The sequence below is a fragment of the Lissotriton vulgaris genome, chromosome 11 (genome assembly GCF_964263255.1).
Source record: "Lissotriton vulgaris chromosome 11, aLisVul1.2, whole genome shotgun sequence".
NCBI classification, from domain to species: Eukaryota; Metazoa; Chordata; class Amphibia; order Caudata; family Salamandridae; genus Lissotriton; species Lissotriton vulgaris.
The window spans coordinates 510,916,469-510,943,352 of NC_141699.1; the positions used below are offsets into that span (position 1 = coordinate 510,916,469).

At 43.4% G+C, this 26,884-nt stretch overlaps 1 protein-coding gene across 1 annotated transcript in view; it reads left to right on the forward strand.

The window, feature by feature from the left end:
• Nucleotides 1-26,884, forward strand: part of TET3 (tet methylcytosine dioxygenase 3) — a 412,490-nt gene that overhangs the window by 8,058 nt on the left and 377,548 nt on the right. Inside the window, exon 2 of the mRNA XM_086943576.1 lies at nt 11,066-11,847. Coding sequence (XP_086799702.1) covers nt 11,530-11,847 — 318 coding nt within the window. The 5' untranslated portion in view covers nt 11,066-11,529. The remainder of the gene's footprint in view (nt 1-11,065; nt 11,848-26,884) is intronic.

The following is a 26,884-nucleotide window of genomic DNA, read 5'->3' on the forward strand; positions in this document are numbered from 1 at the left end:
ATATTTATTTTAAGTTGTGTTGCATGGTGTTCAAAAGTTTGAATAAGACCTCTCCATTTTTTTTGTGGAGAGAATCAAGAAATGCATACCTTGCTGTACCCAGGGATCTAAAGAGGCAAACTGCTTGTTGTCCCAAAATGTCATAAACGGAGAGCCGGGGCCATAGTTTTCTCTGGGGTGGCTCTCACCACGTGGAATAAATCAATCAAGTAATTCTAGTTGAGAGTGGCTTGTCGCACGAGATGGTATCCGGGCGCTTGCTGCAGGTCTTAGTCGAAGAGCCAGGTCTTTAGCCCCTTCCTGAAGTCGATCAGCGCTGGTGCGGTGCAGAGGCTGTACCATTGCTTTGTTGGCAAAATGGAAAAAAGGAGCGTCCTCCAGGCGCAGCAGTGGTGTATATATGCAAAAATGGTTCTGTTGGGAAGAAAAACAATTGCTTTGTTTGTCCTTAAGACAGATAATATTTGCAGTGTTATTTTGGAATTACAAATATCCAATTAAAAACTAAGCAAACACACCATTTTTGGATTCAATCCTGTATATTCATTATTTTATAAATCATTATTTATATAAACGACACTGATATACATATACTTAAGGGGTTGTCCTAAACAAAATTCAACAAAAGCATACAGTTGACTTATACGTGATTGAGTGAATAGACGTGAAACAGTGACATTTACTACAATTCACAAGTAAACATACATAATGACAATTAAAAAACCAGTCCAAAAATTACAGTACAATGGTTACAACCCTATTACAATTTTCTGGTTGTGGTTGAAACTTAGTAGGGGCTGATGGGGAGTACTACGTTGACGTTTCGACCCAATGTTACGGTGCTTGTTTTTTCACAACCAGCTCGGGTCTTCATCAGGATTAAAAATACAACTGGACAACCTATGGGGGAAAGGAAAGGCTTTTAGCGTCTTGCGTGTGTTATAATATACTGAGTGGTAAGATTGTAACCATTATGGTTATCTCATCTGTAGGGTTCAAAGACCTATGTCTATTTCTGAGACTAGGATAGGAGGATCTGTCAGCCGACAATATTCACTCCTCAGGGTTCATTCACTTCACGAGATCTGTAAGTGAGGTTCCATATTTACTACGCTTGACTACCAAATTTTTAGTAAACCGCTATTTAAGATTAGGACGTATTAATATTCGTAACTACCTTGTGCAATTTATGCAAACGATTCATCCACCAGCCGGCAGAGAAGCAGAAAGTCACTTGTTTTTTTTTTTTTTTGAAAACCTTTATTTTGTGAACACAGTACACAGCGTCAGCCTACAACCACTGCGGGCCGGCCGCTATGACAACATACAACCATTCCAGGGAACCTTGCGCTGCAACAAATAAAAGGTAAGAACACTACGATGGATTTGCAAGGAGTCACAGGAAAAAGGATAAAGAGGGTTTCATTTTATGTTTTTGACGAATCATCCTAAAGTCAGACAGGGTAGCTGAGTGGGCGAGCCACATGAAGGAGATCTACAAGTTATACATCGCTAACAAAGGATTGGCGTAAACCTTTTACAATAAGGACACACAAGCGCAGGAATAGATGTCGCCCCAATTGGCGCCCGCCCAATCAATATATCACATCAGGAGTTACAATCTAGGTTGTCTACAGTATGATAGGATATGGAAGGGTTCATTATATAGCAACAAGAAAGGATCCAATGACACATAAGAAGGACACTCGTTACATGGGAAAAGTCATGACAGGATATGCGCCCTCAAACAATAATGGAAAAAGGAAGGAAAAGCAAGTTCTGTAAGCATTCAATGAAAATGCAGTAAATCAAAATCTTGATAATGGAATCAATAGACCATGTGATACAGACTTAGACGCTAACCACAAAGAACGTCCCGTGAGGAACCAAACCCAACCTCCCGTCTGACCCGAGATATATAGGAAGAGAGAGAAAATAAGAAAGAAGATAAGAAGAAGGCCATAGAAACAAAAAGAGAGAGTAAAGACCCAAACCCCCCACCCTGCACGTCGAAGAGGCTACGGCCCACCCCCCCCCCTACTAACGTGCCTGTCGCCCCAAGAGAACCCACATAAGGAATTAGAGAGTAAGAAAAGACTAATCTAATCTAAAACTCTCATAGAGAAGGAAAAAGGGAAGGGGAAGTGGGGAGGAGCCCACCAAATACCAAATCTCCCGGACTCCGCCAGCCGAAGAACATCTCCCTTCCCATACACAGTAGCAAGGATAGATTCATGATTACCGGAGGGGGGCCAAATCCAATGTCCCCAAAACTCCCCAACCAACATTACACTATTCCACCCCATACATGAATAATCACAGTAAGCTTGAATCACAAATCGAGATGGGAAGGGATATTACTGTAGCACGTGCAGAGGAAGCGCCAAAGTCCGAGACTCCACCAGACAGTCCAACACAGTGCAGAATATAGAGACTCCTAGCCCTGGCCCGATCGCAAATGTCCGCCCAGCCCTGGATCCCGGCCTGAGCCCACCGCAGATAAAACAAAGGAGCAAGATGGCCGCCCTCGGCAGAATCGAGTTATCAAAGGGCAAAATGTATTCCGCCAAGCACATTCAGTCTCACTGTCCCGAGAGAGTGGCAAATTCAGGGCAGACAGGCATTCCAGAGTGAGATACAAAAGTAACGGAGCCTGCGGGTAACAAATCTGCAGGAAAGACAGTCGCTGCACTGACGGCTCTGTGAACAATAGTTGCACTGCCCCGGATGAAATCTTGATATCCAGCAAGGATGGAAACAGTGTAGCGTTGCCAAAAGAAACATCTCCCATGTGTTCGGGCGGTAACATCGTAGCACAGTTGGAGCCAAATGAAAGCAGATCAGTACTGCGTGGGGAAGAAGTCGGTGGTAGAAGCGCCATTGATAGTAACACATCGTCAAGCCTCCTGCCCAGCAAATAGGAGCTTTCACACCACGCAGCCCTCAGGTCGGCGAGCGCTAACATAGAAAGTCACTTGTTAAAGTGCCGCAATGCGATCACCTGTGACAACAGGAAAGGAGAGGAAGACTTAAATCAGGCTCTCTATAGATTCGTGGTTTTAGAAAAACTGTAGCGATTTTTATAAATGGGCCTTATATTTGTGCTGAATTGTTACAAAAACGGAATTATTGCATGCACTCAATAACTAGATAGGGCTTTAGAAGTCAATAATTGTGCAGAATGCCTAGGCTCTATTGTATCCGTGAATTAGATAGATAGGTCTTCGCGGTGCAGTTAGGCTAAACGCTATAATTCCATGGAAAGTGAACTTGAAGTGCACGCTTGTTGTCGAGGCCAAGAAAAATGCTTCGAGCACAGCCTCTCATACACTAAAGTTGAGAGAGTGTTACGAATAACATGCAATTTAAACAATTCGCATCGATGTGCGGTGCATATAAACGAGTTAGACGGCAAAGTGCACTATTTAAACGATAGAAATGTATTAACGTGGGTGGTTCTCGTGTCAGGCATGGTACTGACCTGAGCACTGTAGAACTGAATCCTACTTACTATTCAGAGGTCAGAGGAACGTCTCTCTCTCCTTCGCGAAATAAATCGTGAATACTGAGTTTTGGCCGTTACGGAGTCTCATTTAAGCCAAACTTGACGCGTTTCATGTGACCATGCACCCGTAAGCGACGTAATGAGGGGAGTGTTGTAGAACTCGGACTGGAATTTAAGAAGCGACTCGAGTTAATATTGACTCTTAGATCTCGAGTTACCAAAGATATTGTATACAAATACAACGTATTGAAATTAGAGACCTACTTCGCAATAATATGTTTCTATTCCCGAATATATGAGATAATAGATGTTTATCACAATAAATATCTACATCATAAACATTGTTTTAATTTACAGCATCCAATGTAGGTATATAATTCTCATTAGTCATTTTAGCAACATTTATGTTATATGTGGAATGTTCTTTCATTTATATAATTTGGAACATAAGCGCATACCACAATAAATATCCACGTCATGAACACTTTAAGGATTTACAGCATCTAATGTAACTATATACTTCTCATAAATGGTATTAGCAACATTTATGGTATATAAGAAGTGTTCTTGCATTCCTATGATATAGAACATACAATGTATCGCAGTATTAAACATAGACCTAAAAGGTTTATATTTATTGGGCGTAACTGCATGTAATCTATCCCAAATTTACAGTAATCTCATAGTTTACTCATTTGTATGTAGGTCCCTTCTTGTTCATTCAAACCGTGTGCTACTGAATTAAGAATATGTATCCACAAGCACTCTTTGTAATTGAAAGTGGAAGTCAAGTTCCCTCCTCTCTGGTGTAAGACCACTTTCTCTATGACCCACCATTCTAGGTCTTCATGCGTATGGTTTGCCATTTTGCAGTGTTCCACTATTGGCGCCCCTTGTGTGTTACAACAAATTCTACTCTGATGTTGCATGATTCTATTTTTTACTCGTTGAGTCGTTTGTCCCACATAGATTCGTTGGCATGGGCATTTAATGGCGTATATAAGATTCTGGCTATTACAGTTTGTAAACCTTGTCATCGTGTACTGTTTTGATCCATATGTAAAAGAATTTCCAGTTTTGGTGTGTTTGCACACTTTACAATGGCCACATCTCTGATGCCCTATAATTGGTTGTAAGCCCAGTTGGCTTCTGATGTCACCAGGTTTGGTAGTCTCCAAGAAAGATGATACAACATGATCTTTAAAATTTTTTGCCCGTTTATATGAGAACATAGGAGGTTCTGGCATTCCAATTTCATGGCCACTAGGTTCCAGTATTTTTTAACCACTTTCGAGATCTAATGGATCCTTGTATTAAATGTTGTAACGCAAATGAGTTTGTCCATTTCAGCACTTTTCTCTTGTACTTCTAACAGTGTTTCCCTGGAGCGGTACCATGCCCGTTTTTGCGGGATCTATTGAGTAAACCTCTAGGGTACCCCCTCTCTTTTAATTTACTAATGAGGGCCTCACTTTCTTTGAAATATTTCTTGCGTCTAGAACAATTTCTGCGTAAACGCAAAAATTGTCCATATGGCAGGTTATCCCGCAAATTCCTGGGATGGTGGGAGTTGTACTGCAATAGGGTATTCCGGTCTGTTGGCTCTTTGTATAAATTCATTAGAATCTTTCCATCTTCAATCTGCAGCAGTGGTGTAGGCAACTGATCTGGGCGAGGTGTGTGGAGCTGAGGATCCAGGGGGGGGGGGGGGTTGGTGGTGTTCATGTAGGCGGGTCCTTGGTCATGTAGGGCTTTGTTGGTGTGGGTCAGGAGCTTGAAATTGCATCTCTTCTCGACGGGAGCCAGTGGAGGTCTTTCAGGTGTTGTGTGATGTCAGTTCTCTTGCGTTTTCAGTCTGGAGGCTGCATTCTGGCTCGTCTGGAGTTTTTGCATGAGTTCGGTGGTGGTGCCTGAAAAGTGCGTTGCCGTAGTCCAATCGGCTGGCGATTAGGGCCTGCGTTACCATCTTCATTGTGCTGAGGAGCCACTAGAATATTTTGCTGAGCTTGTGGAAGCAGTGTGAGGAGACCGTGTTGACCTGACGCTTCATGGAGAGTTTGCTGTCGAGGAAGATGCCATGGATGCGGACATGGTCTTTTGGCATAGGGGTGGGTCCGAGGTCCAATGCCCACCACAAGTCATTCCAGAGGGTGTTGTGGTTGCCGAAGATCAGAACTTCAGTCTTGTCTATGTTGAGCTTCAGGCAGTTGTCCATCATCCAGGCTGAAACATTCTTCATACAGTTGTGAAAGTTGGTCTTCGTCGAGGTAGTGTCAGCCGAGAGTTAAAGGATGAGCTGAGTTTTGTTGGCGTATGAGATGTTGTTGTGTGGTCTGATAATGTCTGTGAGTGGTGTCATGTAGACCTTGAAGAGAGTTGGTCTGAGGGATGAACCTTGGGAGACACCGCAGATGATGTGAGAGATGATGCCATCCATCTGAGCGCAACATCTGTGATATCAATCTGGCATAGACGATCTTTGAGCCCTTTTCTGATGACATTCAGCAAGAGATGAATTTTGGATCTTTCCACAAACAGCTGAAAACCTGGCTAGTTAAACAGGCATACTACAAGTAATATGGGTTTGTGCTCCCTTTCAACGTGGTATCTGTATAAGTGCTAAGAAACCGAAGGTGAAAATGGCGCTCAGCAAATAGTAATAACATAACACAGTGGTTCTTAACCTTTTGACTTCTGTGGACCCCGCTGAATCATTACTGAAAGTCATTATTGGATGCTGGGGAACCGTGGCTTAAGCAATTTTTATGATGTGAACCATAAAACCATACACACAAATACAACATCAAGTATACATGAAACAAATACTCCAAATATTGAAATATTTTGTTTATTTCAAATATGCAAAAAGCTTTCAATTTTTCAATGTTGCTAAAGAGACACCTATATTTATTTATATATATATATATATATATATATATATATATATATATATATATATATATATATATATGTGAAGAAATCCCCGCCTGTCAATGGATGACAGGCAGCAGTAGGGTGCAGACCTCGCAGCGCCACAGCAGACAGGCAAATGAAGCTCTCCAATAATCCAACTCAAGTGAGTAGCAGGTTCAAAACATTTATTGAGGGGTAACGCGTTTCACTCCACTGGGGAGCTTGATCACACCATATATATATATATATTGTTTTAGATTGTAACCCTTAGGGAGGTCTTAGTATGATTTTTGATTTTATATGAATAAAAAAATATTTTTAACAGAAATTTTCTTTGTGCTTTGTAGTATACTGTGATACCCATAATACCATTAGAACATTCCAAATATTTTGTATGAGATTAAGTCTAGGAGTAGTAGACTGTGTGTTTTGGCTCATTAGCAGAACTTGTTCTGTTGCTATTAAGTTCTCTTGTGTAATATTTTGTAACGGGGTTTATGTCCTTTTGCTGCTTTCACTACTAAGTCAGCTGATATGACCATGGGCTGCTTCTTGGAAGGGTGCTGTGGCTTAATGCAACTTGAATAGTTCTCTGTAGGGTGTAGTACTCCTTCACCCATGCTAGGTTGTGGCGTAACCATACTTGAGGGGCTCCCCTCTGGATGCACTTAGGAGTGCTCAGGTCAGGGTACTTATACTCAGGGCCCCCGCACTGCTGGGGTCTTTGTTACGCCACTGATTCTAGGATGTGATTCCAACACCCTTTCCCGAAGTTAGATGCCCCCCTCAAGGGTGTTTGAGTCGGTTGCATGGCCTGTTTGAACACACCAGAACATTTTACAGATTTACCCTCTTCTGCTTATGTCTTAGTGTTTAAAGACCATTCAGCAGCTGTGTGTGTAGCATCAAAATGTCGTCATATGGTTCTTAAATTAGATCTGAAATTTGTAGGTTTGAAACTATCCCTGAAATGTGTTATTTGTTTAGGATAACCAGAAATCATTGCTGTTTGCTTTGGTTATTTACACCTGGCACATTTACTACCAACATTATATACAGTCTAAACGTGCTGGTTGGTCTTTGTAATATCACATGAGCTCAGTTTAAGAATTTCTTTCTCTGTTAAACTTCTTTCTGTTGGTTTGTCTGGTCATATTCTACTGCTGATTACACTTTATTTGATATATTTAGTAGCATTAAAGAACAAGCATTGGCATAGCCAATAGGTCTCGCATTTGGGACCTTATACGTGGTTAGCCATGCAACAGTTGGTGTTGCACCAAGGATGTTCTGCTGCATAACTAAATACTTATAGGGTCCAAAAAGTGAGACCTATTAGCTATGCCAATGCTTGTTTGTTTTTTGTTTGTTTTGTTCAAGTTGCTAGATCTACAATAGCTGGACATGGTTTTTGTTAACAGTTCTTTGCATCAAATGAACTTGTTTTCATTGCTCTGAATGTTCTTTCATTCTGGTTGTAGGAAGCAGTCATTCCCGGGGGTGTAGGGGCTGCCTAGCTGTGCGCATGCGCTGAACTTTGCAAACGAGAAAAACACTGGTGCTGGTGCAATTTACAAGTGTGGAGTGAGTAGCCCCAGGCGGCACAACTCACTCACACAGGAGTTCATGCACTGCACCTGCATACTCAGCATGGTTTAAGGAAACTCAACCCAATCCCTCCCAGGCATCAAACACATATTTACCAAGAAACTCTGAGATGAGCCTGCCTGCTACACTGACGGCTGGTGGTGTGTGTGTGCCTGGTGGAAGTGTGCACTGACGGCTGGTGGTGTGTGTGCCCGGTGGAAGGGTGCACTGACGGCTGGTGGTGTGTGTGCCCGGTGGAAGCGTGCACTGACGGCTGGTGGTGTGTGTGCCCGGTGGAAGCGTGCACTGACGGCTGGTGGTGTGTGTACCCAGTGGAAGCGTGCACTGATGGCTGGTGGTGTGTGCGCCTGGTGGGAGCGTGCACTGATGGCTGGTGGTGTGTGTGCCTGGTAGGAGCGTGCACTGACGGCTGGTGGTGTGTGTGCCTGGTGGAAGCAGAAGCATTCACAGTGACAGATACAAATGAAATTGATGAAGAGTGACGGGGATAAGGGCGGGGGGGAGTGCGAGCAGAGGAGCATGATTCACAGCTAGAAAAGACCAATTAAGCTGACCAGGAGGGAGGGGGAAAAGGGAGGGGGTAGTGCAAGCAGAGGAGCCTGATTACAGCAATAAAAACACAGATGGCAGCTGTGCACGTGCACAAGCTCGTGAACGCAAGCTGGAGGCCAGCAAAAGCCTCTGGTGGCACTTTTAAAAGCCACTTACTAAATGTCTTGCTGTCTCAGGCGAGACCTAAAAAACCTCTAAAACTTTTGAATACAGTCCCAGCAGGGAGAGGAAATGCCTATGGTCTCCAATCTTTTAGTGGACCCTCATTACACCAGAAGACATTGGGATCTTTTTGCTACACTAGGAACACTTTCAGCTCCTTTCTATTGGTGGAGAAGGAAGGCAGGTGCCCAGGAACCCCTATCCTAAGCTATTAGAGTTTGAGGCACATGGCAGAGACCAGTGCCTCCCAGAAAACTAGATCCAGTGCAGTGCCTCTCCTAGGAAGCCAACTTTGTAGTAGGATATCTACAGAGACTATCTGCTAAGTCAGCACCTCTCTGTACGACGCGTCACACTCCACTGTCTGTATCTTAGTATTCACTTTATATTTTGGTATTTAAACTAGATAGACACACACACCTTACATGTCTACGGAGAATATGGAATGACAAGATGTGAAATTGACTAGCACAGCTACCATCCGATAGGCCAAATTGACTAGCACAGCTACCATCCGATAGGCCTAACACGCACGCCCCTAAATAACACAACTCTAGGACCGTGTTTACCATCCGTATAATTCCAGGGCTGAAGGCCTCATGATTGCTGTAAGAATTTGGCTCAAGTTGCAGAAACCAAGTCTTAAAACTTGCATATTGGGGTACCCAGATACAAAGAAGAGACAAAACCCTGTGAACTAATTCATGCCTCAGATCAACAACAAAGTAACGTGGATCCCCTGACTCAATTTAAATTCCATAATATTACGTGTAGCCCCAGTGACCTGCAAACATAATTGCGAAGCTGGGCACTATTTTTTTTTTTTTTTTTTTTTTAAACTAGACCCTGCTAAAAAAATAAGTCAATTTGACCCAATGCATGGAAGCATCTAGGGTAACTCATTCAGTAACATTTTTGCAATGTAAAAGAAAAAAAGCAAAAGTACTACAGCAGTAAAGAGGCTGACAATCGACAGATGGTGAAAAATTGACAAGTTCTGTCATACATAATGTTTATGTTCCGTTCGTACTGGTGATTGAGACCTTGGTGTTGCATCTAAGGCTATGGCTCCGGAGGTTTGCTTCCTAGACTTAACTCGCTGAGCAAACCGCACTCATCCTGTGCCTCGAATCCCTTTATAATAAATGTAAAGCACATGAAAGAGTTGTCTGCATCTAAGTATGTGACTGGTGCAGCACCGTAATCCCTGCATTAATATTTTACTTACCTAGTGTGATGTTACATTGAGCTGCTGTGTCATAATTGTTGTTTTCTCTTTGCTGTGAATAAAGCCCTTCTTTGGGGGGAGTATGGCTGATAGGCGTGGGTGTAGGAGAGACAACTGCTCTCGGAAATACACATGCGTTTTCTGGAGCAAGCATCCCAACATGGATAAAATTCAATTGGTTCATATGATAGCTTGTAGGGAGCTGGCCTTTTTATGTTGGCATTCATTGGCCGCTTTGCTTCCGTGACAGATGCTACTTTTCTAAGGTGGCTTCTGTTAGTGGCTCTTGTCTAAGCACACCTTAATGCCTTAAAAACCATCTAAAACAATTTTATTTTTGAAAGTCTGACTTTTGAGTGAACCTTTCTAAAAGCTCCTTTTCCAGGACAAAGGCAGTAGTACTCCATGGTTTCCTATTCACGGCAGACACTATGACGTTTTCTGTTTGGTGCTGTAAATGTTGTCTTTCTTCTCATTTAGTGTAGACAGTTGGGTCAGGATTGTGCTGTGTGGACAATGAAAGGGACTCCATAACAGGTTATTGCTGAGGTTGGTGAGGCTGAGTGCACCACGAAATCAGGATAGCATAAGAAGGGCTGCAAGCAGGAGCTGTGTGAAGCATGAAGGGGAAGCCTTAAAGACAATATAAACATTCAAATTAGAAGACTAATAAAGGAGATACTCCGAATCTCACCAAGGTTGTCCTTATTCCAAGTGACAATGTTTTGGCTTGGCATCCAAGAAGATGGGCCCCATCAACTCGATCTGCTTCTGGTATAGTGTGTCCTAGTTACCCTGTATCATTAAGCCATGTAGTAATTTCCCAAACAAGATGGCATTTAATAGGCAGCCTTCCCGTAAAACATGCACAATTTACAAAGTGGAGCAGGTCAGTCGTATATTGAGATCCTCTTACCTGATACAGGCGTGAATTGTTTTGTACCCGCCTATCTGGAACTCTTGAAAGGTTTTGCATTTTTTGTCATTTTTTTTTTCCAGCTACTGTGGTCACCTTTGTGGATTCTAATTCTGAACACATTTCTAATTAATTCCATAAAAAATGCACACATTGAATTCGTTTTTCTTTTCTTTTTTAGGTAATCTTTCTTTGGCTGGTCCTCCTAGCGCCCTAGCCATGCTGAGTAAAAGATGGTTTTTGGATCAGCACTGCGTTTTAACAGAGCTTCAGACCAAATGGGAGGACGAGGAAAGACATCTCATTCATAATGTTTGACATGATGGAAGTTGCTTGGTTTCTTGGGACAAGAGAGTCCGAAGAAAGGAAGAAAAACGCCAAGTGGAGAGAAATACTAAATTGTGAAACCAGATGAGGAGTGTGTGTGATGCATGCTCCTACACATGAAGGATATGCGTAAATTTACCAGTTAGACCACATTTTTAATTAATTTTTACTCTAAATATATTTTTAAATGGCACAAGAGCCCCAATTGAAACACTTAAGTGGCCATTACTAACTTTCTTCTGACATTGAGTTTAATTCTGTTCAGCGTTTTTCCTTGGATAGCTTTTTCTGACAAGTGCACCCTTTGCTGACACGATCATGGAAACCATCCAATTGCCAATGCATATTAATGAAACCGCACAGGAACTGTATGACATTTGTGGAGATAAAAACATGCTGGAGGGCTTTGTAGATACATTGGTGATGGAAGAAAAGGGTGATGCTCGGAAAAGTAAAGAGGCGGCGGGGCAGATCCGCAAAAAAAGGAAGCGCTGTGGACTGTGTACCCCATGTATGAGGAAAGAAGCCTGCGGATCATGCTACAATTGTATTAATCGAAGAACTAGTCACCAAATCTGCAAATTACGAAAATGTGAAAGGCTCAAAAAGAAATCTGGATCCCTTAATGAGTCGGAGGTAAGAATGTTTATAGATTAGACCATTTTCAAAACTGCAATTCTTTATAATGTTTTCATTTCTCAAAGTGCAAAACATAAGGTCTACTCTTTTTTGTTATCTGTACAGCTTGGACTAATGTTGAAATTAATATTTGTTGATGTATGAGCTGATCGCTTGTACCCAATGTGAGAACACAGCCTTTCCTGGAGATCATAGATTCAATTTAAGGAAAAACCAAATGCAATAGAAGGCCTCATTTCTGCAAATTCCTGTACAGTATCCCTTTCTTACCATCATTCGTTCTACCAACAGGGTGATCTTTGTGTGATTGATTCCAGTGGTGTAATGAAACATGAGGGGGGGGTCTCCTTTCAAAGTACATAGAGGGCCCCCCCCACGCTCCGGAACTAGTCTGTAGCTCTCTGCGTATCCCGAGCACCGTGCCAGAGGGGGCCCCCTGAAGCTCAGTGCTTCCCCGCACCATGGGGGGCTATTGTTAGACCACTGATTGATGCCCTTCGCATGGGTTCTATGGTACAGTTTTGACCCACATAAATTCACATTGTTTAGTTTTTATGGATCACTGATTTCAAATTGCTTTTTTGTTGTCCTAGTGAGTGCCTATACATTTATTTTGAATTTTTAACATGTAGTTATTCTCATCCTTTTACTATTTGTTACTATGTAGTATTACATCTAATGTTTGTGTATTAATCCTATCAACCCATTAAAAAAACGTTTTCCTTAAACATATTGTGTGTTGTTTTATAATGTGGTAAAGTCGCTTACCATATATAATATAAGATGGATAGATATATTAACCTAATTTAGACCTGAAATAATTATAGTGCAAAATTATGAAAATGAACTTTTTGGGGGTGGACAATAGCAGGTTGCCTTAAGTGCAGTGGATTGTATTTTGCCAAGTGACTCAGTCCTATAGGGATTCACCCTGATTTATAATTTCTTGTACACATAGCACTTAAAGTAGGGAGTCATGCCCCTGAGTATAATGGGTCAGTGCCTCAATGTAATGGGATGGGTGGGGGTTGTAGCCAATCAATATGAAGTTTGAGAACGAAGGGGGAGGAGAGAGAGCGAAGTGACCTGGTCTTACTGGAGGTAAGAACGAGAATGGTATTGAAGCAGTCCGTGTATAGCATGTAGGTAGCTCCGTATTAGTTTGTCTTGAAGTGTGTTGTTAGTGTAGTGTTGATGAGATTTATTGTGAGCTCTTGGAGTGTTACGTCAATGAGTAAAACGTTCAGTACAGCATCTTGTGATTTTACATTACATTGTATGCTCTTGTGTTCCCTGGCTATCTATTTACTCCTTCAGATTTGTGCAAAATATCAATGCAGGTCTACCTTTTTCTTAACTGTTGCTATGGAAAGGTTTTTGTTTCTTTGTAAGAAGGTTACGTGTGTTTCTCACTGTTTGCACTTTATAACTTTTCCCAGATATGCAATCATCTTCACATTTGATTTAATTTAATAATAGTATAACCTGTACGTAAAAGGTGTATTTGGCCTTACTAAGTGAGCCAATTAATGTATAGACTATGAAAAGAGGAACTGACGTTCTTTTATCAACTTCTGCTTTCTTGTTGTGGGAGAGTAAAACTGTGGGAGTTGGGGAGATGCAGGATTTGGGACTGATTCTTTTGCTTTCACCTACTGTAAAGAAATGTTGCGTTTGGTGTATCTACCAACCTGCTGCATGTCCTTCCACTAGGGTAGGGGATCCCTTCAGAGATGGTAGACTGGGGTGTTGAGGCAGTTGGTCTGCTCTATTGCAGCCCTAATTATCCTCTCCAAAATTATATCTCTTGATAAAAAACTTTTGTTTTGTGATCAGATAGCAGACTAAGTCTGTTCTGCTTTTTTTCCCCCCAAAACCTAAATGGTCGTCAAATGTCGTGGTTTCCACAAAGTGATCCTGCTGGTAGAGAAATCTGCAGTGTGAAATGTCTTTGTGTTAGTGAACTGGGATAGTGGAACTGTCTTCACCGTTTTGCAGAGTGTTATTTGTGTGGGCTTCTTCAATAATGCTAATGTTGATTTTCATAGCTCACCTTTTCCTTTAACATAAGTGTTATGTTCCAATACCGGAATTTTCCCCATTTAAAGTAGGGCATGACATCCACAGTTGTGATGCGGGTCATTAATGCTTAGCACTATGAAGCTAAACCTGTAAAGTCCCCGGATGTACTTTGTAATGTGAATGGCTGGAAGGGGCGGGTTCAACTGCAGCTACACATATGAGCAAGAAGCTTCTAGCTGGGACCAAGGATAGTTGTAACAAATAAGAGAACTAACATTTGATTGATATTAACAAATGGTTCTAGCTGTTCAATGCTTGTACTTAAGTGCAAAACTTTTTTTTCTTAAATAATTTGCACATAATCATTTTAAACAAAGTATTTAAAGTGGGGCAGTAAAAAAAAAACCTTGCCTATGCAGAAACATAACCAAGTTGGGGCCCCTACATAGACTCCAGTGTGGCTGTCCATGGAAGTATAGACATTGTGTTGGTGTATACCTGCCACTGGCTCTCTCAGCACATGCCGACTCCTTTAGTGTGAAATCCATTATTGGAGAGCTGTGACCTGCATCGCCAGCCCTTAGCGATGGCACAGAGTTGCTGATTACGGGAACCAAAACCTGAAGAGTAGAGTCACAGATGCAGAGAAGATTGGGAGCTGCAAGGAATTCAGTCTGGATAGATGGGTCGGAGTACGAGAAGAGAGCAGGCAGTCCCTTAGCATATTGGAACTGCGTGGGCTGTTCATTGTGATTGTTGATAAGGGATTCACATGATGGGGAAACCAAACCAAGAAGGAACACCCCAAGGGAGCTTACAGGTGAGCGCGGTCAGCCGCCCTTGCTTTCGAAGAAGCAGTTGAGTACACTGCTGGCGGAGGGATTGTTGAGCCCATCCAATGGCAGTGGTTGAAGCAGAGGGAGTATGTACTGTCACATAAAGGGGCTCAAACTGCAAGAGCTCCACTCCAGCTTCACTTCCTGGATGCAATGACGCACATACAGCCAGTGTGGTTACCAGCACAGGGGTATGCCTCGGATGCACCTCATGTGCCAAGCACAACTCATGAAGTTTCATACTGCATTTACTTTCCTTGAACTGGAACTCCCTTCCCTCTACTATACGACTCTGTCCCGATTACACCTGCTTTCGCAAACTTCTCAAAACCCATCTCTTCCAGCTAGCCTACGAATAAACCTCACTGCCTATCCTCCCCGCTTTGTCTATGAGCGCCATGAAACTGACTGGCGACCATGCGCGGTAAAAATCCTTTTAACATAACATTGTGCAGGCGTGCTTCTGTATCCAGCCTCGCTGCTTGTGCTACTCCCCGGAGAGCCCTTCTGTAGGACACCTTTTGTGGCTTGAAATGGTCTCCTTTTCCTCTTGATGTCCTGAATACAGACGCGGATGGCAAATTGGCTGAATGCCATCACTTATATTGCCTGACAACACCTACCACAAATCGCAGACAGGGAATGGGCCGAAGCTTCTCTAGGATATTTATTATCACTATTATTATGTATGTGATAATGTTTGTGGTTAGAGTGGCTGGTAGAAGCTATAGCTATTAGGGCTAGACATAAAATAATGGCATTTCGGTATAGGAAGGAAGGTCTGTTATACTTGCTAAAGAAGCTTGCATTATTGCATTTTTTGTGTGCAAGTGAAGTAGTAGCACAAGGAGGTAAATGCACCATGGATGTAAAAAAAGTGTGTCCTTGCACCCATTTTATTAAGCATATGCCTACTCAATTTTCAGCAATACTTCATATGATGATCTACAATAATCATGAGCAAATCAGTTTTAATCTGATTAAGTTTGATAGTCATTCTAGAACTTCCGTGGCTGTGTTTACATAATCTATAGCTCAACTGAGCCGCTCATACTATCTCTTGAGTTCATTCTATTGTATTGCAACCAATGCTGTTTGAAAGCTCTGCAAGAACCAGTCAGTTCCGATGTGGCAAGTGAACAGATGTAGACTCCATTGGTGGCTACTCTTGTAGTTGTTCCTGAACTCGATCAGGAATTTTTAGATGTCTTCTCATAACATACAGTGAAGGAGTTACTACCCCCCCCACTCGTTTCATGTGACTGTGCATTCGACTTGAAACCTGTATATGAAATCCACTTTAGTCTGGTATAATCCCTATCTAATTCTGAGAAGGATGTGCTAGCAGCAATTAAAGGAGAACTTAGAAAGCGGTCTCATAGTGCCCTCTGCTTCACTTGCAGGAGCTCCCTTATTCTTCATTTCTGAGAAGATGAAAGATCTCAGACCTTGTGTCTGGTTTTTTGTTTTTGCTTTTCCAGAAAGTTGATTAGATAACAATTAAGGATCAGAACCCTCTTCTACTTATTAGGGAGATCTCTGAAGTTGTTTGAGAATTTGGTATATTTACCAAGCTAGATCTTAATGGACGGTACCAACTGATACGCATGAAAGAAGGCAATGAGTGGAAGACAGCTTTTCGTTCCCCATTTGGTCATTGAGTATAGAGTTATGCCATTCGGTCTCTGTAGTGCTCCTTCAGTCTTCCAGAGATTAATGGATAGCATTTTCCCTGACCTGCTCTATCAATATGTCATCATATATCTTTATGATATCCTGATCTTTTCTAAGAATTTATCTGACCATTGTCAACATGTTTCTGAGGTGTTTGACTGGCCGAGGCTGCAGGGGTGGGAGGATGCAGGGCTGCAGATACTGGGGGACCTATATGAGAACGGTGAATTGATCCCCTACCAAACGCTGCAGGACCGCTTTGACCTCCAGAGGGGGGGATTTCCTGATGCATGCGGCCGTAACACGAGCGATGCAAGCACACTGGGGGGAAGGGATCCAGGAGCCCCCGACATCAATGGCCTGCCAATATACAATTATGGTGGCCGGCATGTATAAAGCTGTGACATGCCTCTACTCGCGAATGTTACGCGAGACGCTGCAACCCCTGACCAAGCTGAAAGAGACTTGGGAGCTTGAGCTGGAGACTGAGATCCCGGATACCACATGGGCACAGATAGTGAGGCGGGCGAGAAAGAGCACAAGAAACGCTCATTTCCAGTTAATCCATTTCTACATACTGCATAGGGCCTATCTCACACCCAGGAGGATTGAGAGGTATTTCGGAGTGACAGATGCAGCATGCCCCAGATGCAACGCAGTGGGGGCGGACCTGGGACATTTGCTCTGGGACTGCACACATCTGCGAGACTTTTGGAGGGAATTTATTGAGACTCTGAATACTGTTACCGAAAGGGAGTTGCATATCACCAAAGTGGTGGGCGTGTTACATTAGTTTCCGCACACACCCAAAAACAAGATTTCGAGCAAATTTGTGGATATGGGACTGATCTTAGCTAAGAGAGAATTGACTAGGAACTGGAAATCAAAACAATGCCCAACACTAAGGAGGTGGACCAACGAAATGCTTAGGTGGGCTGCGAGCGAAAGCACGCTCAGATACCAGTTAGCCCGCCGTAGGTCAGACGACAGAGCATTGGAAGCGGCCATGGAATGAGAGATGCTAGTGCAAGCTTTGCGAGACCGCATGATGGAAGAGGAGGGCAGCCTCTCTGAGTCGAGCGAAGTAGAACCCCCGACACTAACCAGGAACACATTCCCAACAAGACATCACCACTCCTGATAGCACACACATTTGCACATTACGGTAGAGCTTAGGCGCAGGGCAGAGCACTCGGGGGGGGGGGGGGGGAAGAGGTTGATTGGGGAGGGTAGGGGAGCTGGGTCGAAGGGGTGGGGGCTGGGGGCTGGGGGCAGGGGTTGCTAGAGCGGTGCGGGGCGAAAATATCAAAAGCACGTTGTACTACTCCGAGTATATCGAAAGTCACATGCGCAAGATGGCAGACAGGATGACCCACTGATTGACGCCGCCCGACCTACCTCCGGGTTGTGGGCTTATTGGCTGTGTACACTCCAAGAAGGGAGGGGAGCATGTTGACACCTGTGGAGAAGGAATATTGTACACATGTGAACTAAACTATTATCCTGCAATAAAAACGGTTTAAAAAAACATGTTTCTGAGGTGTTAAACAGATTACGGAATAATCATTTAACTTGCAAACCACAAAAGTGCCCATTTGAGAAACCAGAAATTGAGCACCTGGGATTCATACTAAATGTCATGGGTGTCCGTATCAATCAATCAATCAATCAATCAAGGCATTTGTATAGCGCGCTACTCACCCGGAGGGTCTCAAGGCGCTGGGGGGGGGGGGGGGGGGGTCCGCTGCTGCTCGAACAGCCAGGTCTTGAGTTGCTTCCTGAAGGAGAGGTGGTCTTGGGTCAGGCGGAGGTGGATGGGGGGAGAGTTCCAAGTCTTGGCTGCCAGGTAGGAGAAGGATCTTCCTCCCTTGGTGGCTCTTTGGATGCGTGGAACGGCGGCGAGGGCGTGGCTGGTCGATCGTAGTTGGCGGGTGGGAGTGTAGAAGGTCAGGCGGTTGTTGAGGTACCTGGGGCCCAGGTCGTGGACGGCCTTGTGTGCGTGGGTGAGGAGTCGGAACGTGATTATCTTGCTGGCGGGTAGCCAGTGCAGGTCTCTCAGGTGTCCGAAGATGTGGCTGTGTCGGGGATGTCAAGGATGAGTTGCGCGGAGGCGTTCTGGATGCGTTGGAGTCTTTTCTGTAGTTTGGTTGTGGTTCTGGCGTAGAGGGTGTTTCCGTAGTCCAGTCGGCTGGTGACGAGAGCCTGGGTGACCGTCTTTCTGGTTTTGGTGGGGATCCATCGGAAGATCTTTCGGAGCATGCGTAGGATGTTGAAACATGATGATGAGACGGCGTTGACTTGTCTGGTCATCGAGAGGGAGGAGTCCAGGATGAAGCCCAGGTTGCGTGCGTGGTCCGTGGGTTTGGGTGCGCTGCCCAGGGTGGGGGGGCCACCAGGAGTCGTCCCAGGCAGAGGGTGATGATCCAAGGATGAGGACTTCCGTCTTGTCTGAGTTCAGTTTCAGTCGGCTGTTCATCATCCACTCGGCTACGTCTTTCATCCCTTCGTGTAGGTTGGTTCTGGCGGTGGCTGGGTCGTTGGTGAGGGAGAGGATCAGCTGGGTGTCGTCGGCGTAGGAGATGATGTTGAGGTTGTGTTGGCGTGCGATGGCTGTGAGGGGGCTCATGTAGACGTTGAAGAGGGTGGGGCTGAGTGATGATCCTTGTGATACCCCGCAGATGACTTCGGTGGCCTCGGATCTGAACGGGGGAGGCGGACTCTCTGGGTTGTTCCGGGGAGGAACGAGATGATCCAGTTTAGTGCCCTTTCTTGGATTCCGATGTTGCTGAGGCGCTGCACTAGGGTGTGGTGGCAGACAGTATCGAACGCTGTGGAGAGGTCCAGGAGGATGAGGGCCGCTGTTTCCCCGTTGTCGAGCAGGGCTCGGATGTCGTCAGTGGCTGCGATGAGGGCGGTCTTGGTGCTGTGGTTGGCTCGGAAGCCGGATTGCGAGTGGTCGAGGGACCCATTTGTCTCGAGGAAGGCGGCCAGCTGTCTGTTGATGGTCTTCTCGATGACTTTGGCAGGAAAAGGGAGGAACGAGATGGGGCGGTAGTTCTTGAGGTCGGAGGGTCTGCTGATGGTTTCTTCAGGAGGGCGCTGAGTTCGGCATGCTTCCAGCTTTCCGGGAAGGTGGCGGTGTCGAAGGAGCAGTTGGTGATGTCCCGGAGTTGGGGTGCGATGACGGAGTTTGCCTTGTTGAAGACGTGGTGGGGGCAGGGGTCGGTTGGTGATCCGGAGTGGATGGTGTTCATCATGTGAATGGTGTCTTCGGTGCTGACCGGGGTCCAGGCGCAGAGGGTGGTGGTGGGGGGCATAGGTTCGGTGGTTGGGTGCGTGGTTTGTGCGCCGAAGCTGTTGTGTATCTCGGCAATCTTGAGGTGAAAGAACGAGGCGAGTGAGTCGCAAAGGTCTTGTGAGGGAGTGATGTCGTTGTTTCCGGCGCTGGGGTTGGAGAGCTCTTTGACGATGCTGAAGAGTTCCTTGCTGTTGTGTGCGTTGTTGTCTAGTCGTTCCTTGAATGCTGTCCTCTTGGTGGTGTGGATCAGCTGGTGGTGTTTGTGGGAGGCGTGCTTGAGGGCGTCAAGTTGTCAGTGGTCGTGTTTTTTCGCCAGGCTTTCTCGAAGGTACGGCAGTTTTTCTTGGAGTTCTTGAGGTCGTCGTTGAACCAGGAGGCTTTCTTGCTGCCGGGCCTGCTGGGATGGATTTTCAGAGGTGCGAGGTCATCAGCGCAGTTCGTGATCCATTGTCTGAGGTTGTTGGCTGCTTGGTTGGGGTCTGTTGAGCTGGCGGGAGGGTTCTGGTTCAGTGATGTGGTGAGCTAGTCGGTGGTGATCTTGTTCCATCTCCTCCGGGGAGCCTGTTGCGGGTGGTGGTGAGTCGTGGTTTTTCTGAAGCTGAAGTGGACGCAGTTGTGGTCTGTCCAGTGGAGTCCGGTGGTGTAGGTGAAGGAGATGTACTTGCTGGAGGAGAAGACTGGGTCCAGCGTGTGTCCGGTGTAGTGGGTGGGGGTGTTCACCAGTTGCTTGAGTCCAAGGTTTGCGAGGTTGTCCAGCAGGGTGGTGGTGTTGTCGTTGTTGTTCTCCAGGTGGAAGTTGAGGTCCCCTAGGAGGATGTAGTCAGCGGAGGGGAGGGCGTGCTGGCTGATGAAGTCTGCAATGTCTTCGCTGAATTGAGTGCGGGGTCCTGGGGGTCTGTAGATGAGGGTGCCTCTGAGTGTGGTCTTGGGGTCGGTGTGTATCTGGAAGTGAAGGTGTTCGGCGGCTGTGAGGGTGTTGTCGGAGTTGGTCTTGATGCGGATGGTGTTTCTGTGGACGATGGCGATGCCTCCTCCTGTCTGGTTGACGCGGTCCCTCGAGTATAGATCCTAGTAAGGTCACTGCAGTTCTTGATTGGCCAGCTCCATAGACTGTCAAGGAAACCCAATGTGTTTTGGGTTTTGCCAATTTTTATTGGCGGTTCATAAAGCATTTCTCTACCTACTCGTCTGAAATCTCCTGTTTCCTCAAGAAGGAGAATCTGGGCCACGGTTTCCAATGGGATCCTCGTGCTGAGATGTCCTTTCGGTATCTAAAGATGGCAATTACCTGTACACCCGTCCTTCGACATCCTGACCCTTTGTGGTAGAAACAGACTAATCTGAGAATGCTCTGAGGTGGTTCTTTTACAGAGACAAGATAATGACTCTCAGGAACATCCCTTGTTCTATTACTTTTGTTCCCCCATCTGCTGAGCGAAACTCTTCAGTATTATAAAGTGAATCATTGGCCATGAAGGAGGTGTGCGCTAAATGGAGATATCTATTATTAGGAGCCAGGTATTCTTTTGAAATAATAACAGACCATCGTAACCGTAAATCTTTAAAAACCATTCAATGTCACAATGGTAGACAGGCTTGGTAGGCTTATGCCTTTTCCTAGTTTGACTTCCATGTGACATTTGTTCCGGGAACTGCCAATTAGATCGCATATGCTCTATCCTGATGATTCCCTGAGGAGACCATGATTTCTCAACAAACCATACGATCTCCTGACGGAGTGCTTCTGAGTATAACCTCATTCATTGAGCAAGTGCAGATAAAATTGTCCTTCAATTATGGCATGATAATGAATTTGCTGGTCATAGAGGGTTTAAAATACCTTGGAATTGCTGTGTTTTTGGTGGCCATCCATAGTGAAGGACACCAAGAGTTATGTGTCCTGTTGTCAGACTTGTTCCCAAGCAAAAGTATCACACCAAAGACCTATTGGTTAACTACAACCCTTACCTGTGGCCACTGGTTGTTTGCTTTCTACTGGGATATATTTCATTGTGGACTTACCCATCTCAGAGGGCAAAACTACAAAATGGTTGTGGTGGATTCCTTTTCAAAGGTGGCCCATGTGTCATCCCTAACAAAGTTACCCAGTGCCAAGGAAGCAGACCAATATTTTCTGTGTGATGTTAACAGATTATATGGATGTCCAGAGAAAATAACCTCCGACCGAGCCCCACAGTTTATATCTCATCTAATTTTTTGAAAGATTTTTGCTTAGTATTGGGTATATCCTGAGCTGTGACTTCAGGATTTCATCCACAAACCAATTGACTTACTGAGAGCACCAACCACACTTTAGAACACTACTTGAGATGTTTTTGTAGTGCCACTGCTGACAATTGGGTGTCTTTTCTTCCTTTTGCAGAGTTCCTCTTAGATAATACTGTCACCCTTACAGCCGCGATCACTTTCACTTTCGTGGCCGTGTCTTTTTCGCGGCCAATGCTTTTTAAAAATTTTAACTTTTAGCGCGCCATCCCACTCCGTGGTGTTCATTTGCTTCCCAGCCCCCGTTCATCCAGGGCATTCAAGTCCCTGGATGTTCCTTTTCTTTTAGTTTTATTTCTATATTGGGGGGGGGGGGGGGGGGGGGAAGGGGGGGGGGCACTTTACCTTTTAAGTAAGCGCCCGTGCGGCGATTGTAGCAAAAGTAAAGAAATTGATGTTTTTATCTCTTTCTCTACTTTTGCAGCAATCGTGGCACCAGCGCTTTACCTTTTAACCATGAGTAAAGCGCTGGTGCCGGATTGCTGCAAAAGTAAAGAAATAGAAAAAAACATCTATTTCTTTACTTTTGCTATAATCTTGGCACCGCACCCTACTTTTAACCATGTTAAAAGTAAAGCGTGGGTGCTGCGATTATAGCAAGTGCCAGTAGCAGAATGTCAGACCCATTCAGAGAGGGACTTTATGGCCTGTGCAGCACACACAGGAGTTCCTCAAAATGAATGGGCACGTTTGAAGATAAGCACCGAATGAGGTGAGACATAAAATAAGAAAAACAAGTATATTGTAGCCAATATGTCTTGCCTTTGGGACCTTATAAGTGTTTAACCATGCAACAGTAATGCTGTTGCGCAAAGGATATTGTGCTGCATAACTTAATACTTATAAGGTCCCAAAAGCTAGACCTATTGGCTATGCCAATGCTTGTTCTGTTTGCAAGGGTTTCAACCCAGATCGTGACCTCCGGTAACAAGAGTGCCTAGCATCCATTCCTGTAGTCTCCGTTGTTTTGTCTACAAGATAAAACAAGTGGCGAAGAACTTACAATTAGCCAGGGATATGATGAAAGCATATTCTGATAAACATCAGCGTCCTGAACTGGATTATCAGGTTTGAGATCAGGTATGGTTATCCTCCCAATTTTCGCCTTCTAAGAGTTGAAATTCTAAGTTTAGCCCCCTCTTTTTGGGTCCCTTTTCTGTCACCCACAAGGTTAATCCTGCCACTGTGTGTTTGCTCCTTCTTGACTCTTAAAAAGTTCTTCCTACTTTTCATGTTTCTCAACTAAAACCTTATGTTTTTGACAGATTCTCTGGTACCTCTTTGATCCATCATGGTTGACTTATTGGAGGGCACCATATTCCAATAAGGAAGATTCCCTCACTCCATTTACACTCCAACCAGTCCTCTACTTTCCAGGAACAGCTACCCTCCTTGTGTATTAGTCAAATAACAGTACGCAACTTTAAAGTTAGCAAAGCCTTTTTTTTTCTTCTCCAAAGTGGTAAGTAATCAAGATTACTCTGCAGAAGATTTATTAAAGAAACTCAATTGAGTGAACCTCATCTAGGTAGAATTGTCACTGATTATGCACCCAAATGGATTGCGTTTTTTAATTTTTTTTAATCTGCTTGTGAAACCATATGTTGTGAATCTTCATAACTCAAAGAACCTCCTTCTTTGGTAACTGGGTCGAAGGTGACCTTAATCTTGCATTGTTGTATGTTATTTATACAAAATATGAGAAAAGTAGCCGTATTACAATTATACACATGAAAAAAAACATTCTCTATTACGATTTCTGGTAAGTGAATTTGGTTATCCACCTCTCTCTTTGGCTTCTGTGAGAAAAGGTTTTTCGTACCCTCCTTGAATATTTAAAAATTCCGAGCTGATAGATTAGCATGGTTACTTGAAAACATAGGTTTTGTTTTATGGCACTTATTCCAAAGATCCTTTTCCAGTGGACAGTTTGTCGTGCCCTGATCTAATTGGCCTATCTAAACTCTTTGCTGAGTTTTAGAAGCTATGCATTAGACTTGATGTATTTCTTAAAACATGAAAATGTAAGTAAAAACATGTAAACTGTGATTTTTAAAGAGGTAAGCCTTGAAACTCTAATTTTCTATATATATCCCACGTTCTCTTTCAGGGCCCTTCCATTTTAATAACAACCAATTTGCAATTTTGTAATTTATATAACTGCATGGGAATCTTGATGGAATAGTTACAGTTTACATTATGTTGACTACATTGGTATGTAACGGTGCATTGGGGTCACCAATAGCAGTGTCAATTCCATGAAAATAATAAATGGTCTTAAAACCTAATCTTTGCATTTTTTTTATTTTGCCGAGATAAATCAATTTTTCAGTCTGTTTATTGGTTTCGTGGGCTGTTTATATAGATTTCAGAGCCTGAATACTTTGTATATACCAGCTCTACACATAATACACAAGTTCCAGAATGACCAAAGGTGATTTTTTCTGTAAGGCCTATTGTAGTGATTATTTATTCTAGGATTGGAAGGTAAGAGTAGCTGCAAAATGCTGTCAGACCTCGTACCCCCAGAGATGCTGTGTAAGTTGCTCACATGCAGTCAGTCAGGTTCTGCTTTAGGGCATATGGGACACAGACCATATGTCTTTTGTTATTACTAACTGAAAACTGTTATTTATAAAATAAGGTATTGTATGATTGCCTAATGCATCTTGATTCATTTCTTTACTTTATGTAATACCAAACATTTTTGTGTTGTCCCCGTCACTTCAGAATGCTCTTGGTGGGTTTTTATGATATCCAAGTGTTTTTATAAACCTGCCATTTCTATTTTACTGTCACATGCTTTCACTTTTATATTCTTTGTTAGTCATGATTATAGCATTTCCTCTTTTCCACAAAGGCTTAACTGATGCTAGAAATAACAAGGAATCATTTTGAAACTGTAAACTTGTTTAGATTACATTGGGAAGTATTATTATTACCTTATTTACATGATTTACCTTTCTTAAAATGTTGTTATTCTAAAAATGCCATCATTATGATTGCCTGTCCTTGAAAGTGGTATAAGCGGTTTCCTGATATCCGTTCTGTCCAAGGACCTCCATATCGCGTGTTTCACCATTGAACATCTGTGTAGTCTACTTTTGGACAACCAGAAGTAAATGCATTGATTTAAATTTGAATTAGCTATCTAACTGTTAAAGGTATTTCACCCATTTCTCTGATAGGTGAATATCTAGCTTTTCAGTGAGGTTATCTACCCATGCAAATAATACCGAGTATGCGTACTGCACCTTGGGTTGACTTCCAGTAAACTGTCAATCCACTTGAGAAATGATGTACATTTTGTTAATTTTATGCTTACTAGGTGCAGTTTATAATGCTTGTACGACATAAAGCATTGTATGTAGACTACTAGACAGCAAGGAACTGAATTGTTAACACAAGTTTGTAGCGGACTGTTCTGAATCGGTTTTATCCAGTAGGTGAAAGACCAGCTATGAAAAATGTTGATTAAGAGCTGTGTAAAGTTTAATATATATATATTTTTACTTCTGAAAACACATTTAGACTCCCACTCTCCCCCCCCCATTACTATGTTGTCTTTTGAGCCCTTGCTCTGGTTGTACTTCATCAAATTATTGCGCAACGTTTTCAGCTGTTTAACTCATTATATCTGGATGGGGGCTTGTGATGAGTACTTGAACTGGTGTGTCCTAAAGCTTTTAAATATCGATGGCACCTTAAGTCTTGTTTGCATTGCAACGTGTTTGAGGTGAAGCTGTCTGGATTGGCGAAAGAGGGGCTCAAGCTTATGTCTAGGACCATAAAGTGGCAAACTCTTTTGGTAGTCCTTTTCCTTTTTAAATGGATGCACATCACCTGATTGCCTATCACCTTGGAGCCAGTAGATTTATTTATTTTGACTGGGTTGATGGCTTCTTACTGGATACCATCATCCCAGCAACAACAAAAAAATCTTGCTTCTCTGTTTTTTCATGTGGCTGTCTGCTTCTGGATTCCTATTTTCATTGTTCTAGATCACTTGTTAGCGGAGGAGAGTTAACAGCTCAAAAAGACACACAACAAATTTACTTTCTCTTCATGTACCTTGAGACTGTGAAACCACCTCCCTTTGCACAGCAGACCTGTCTCCTTTTTTGCAATTTAAGCAAGGTCTTGTTCTAAAACTTTATTCGATCTTTGCCTTTAAGATCATAAAAGTACATGGTAAGTATTCAGAGATACAGTTACATAACCATTTCGCAAAAGAGATAAAGAAAGCAATACAATTCCTTTTATCTCTCAAGTGGGTATACCTTTACACACCTAACCATTCTTCAATTAAGTTTTGAGCCATATCAGTTAAAAAAACTAAAGAAAATAAAACGATCCATAACCTTTTTACTGTTGCACATGTCTCCTTTTGTTCCTACCAGCCCACAAAAATGAAGCTAATGAAAAACACACCAAAGGATCAGGCAAGGATTTAAACAAGTATAAGGCAAACCGACATTGCTTAAAATGGTATTGTTTTAAAATGGGTACAATAAATGGTTTCCTTCCCTCTGATAAAAGCCACAACAAAATAAAATGTGGAGGTCACTTTGGGGGGATTTTAAGTCACAAGGACAGAGGGACAATTCCGAATGTTTAAAAGTCCTCTCTGGGAACCCTAACATTAAAGGTACTATGCTCAGACGGAACCTCAGCAGGATTAATTTGTGGTGGGCAATGGGAATATCTTTTAAGTAAAAATATCCTCCCTCTAACAATGATGGTGTTAATTGATACATGAGGTCTGCCTGCTCACAATAATTCCTTTCCTTTCGGACATATTGAGCCCGGCACATAAAGGTGTCCGCCAACTTCTGTTTGGACATCTTTTTTGCACGTTGTCGGGATTTCAAAAAGCTCCGCCAAGCCCAGGGTGGTCAACTCCTGTTTCACATATTGC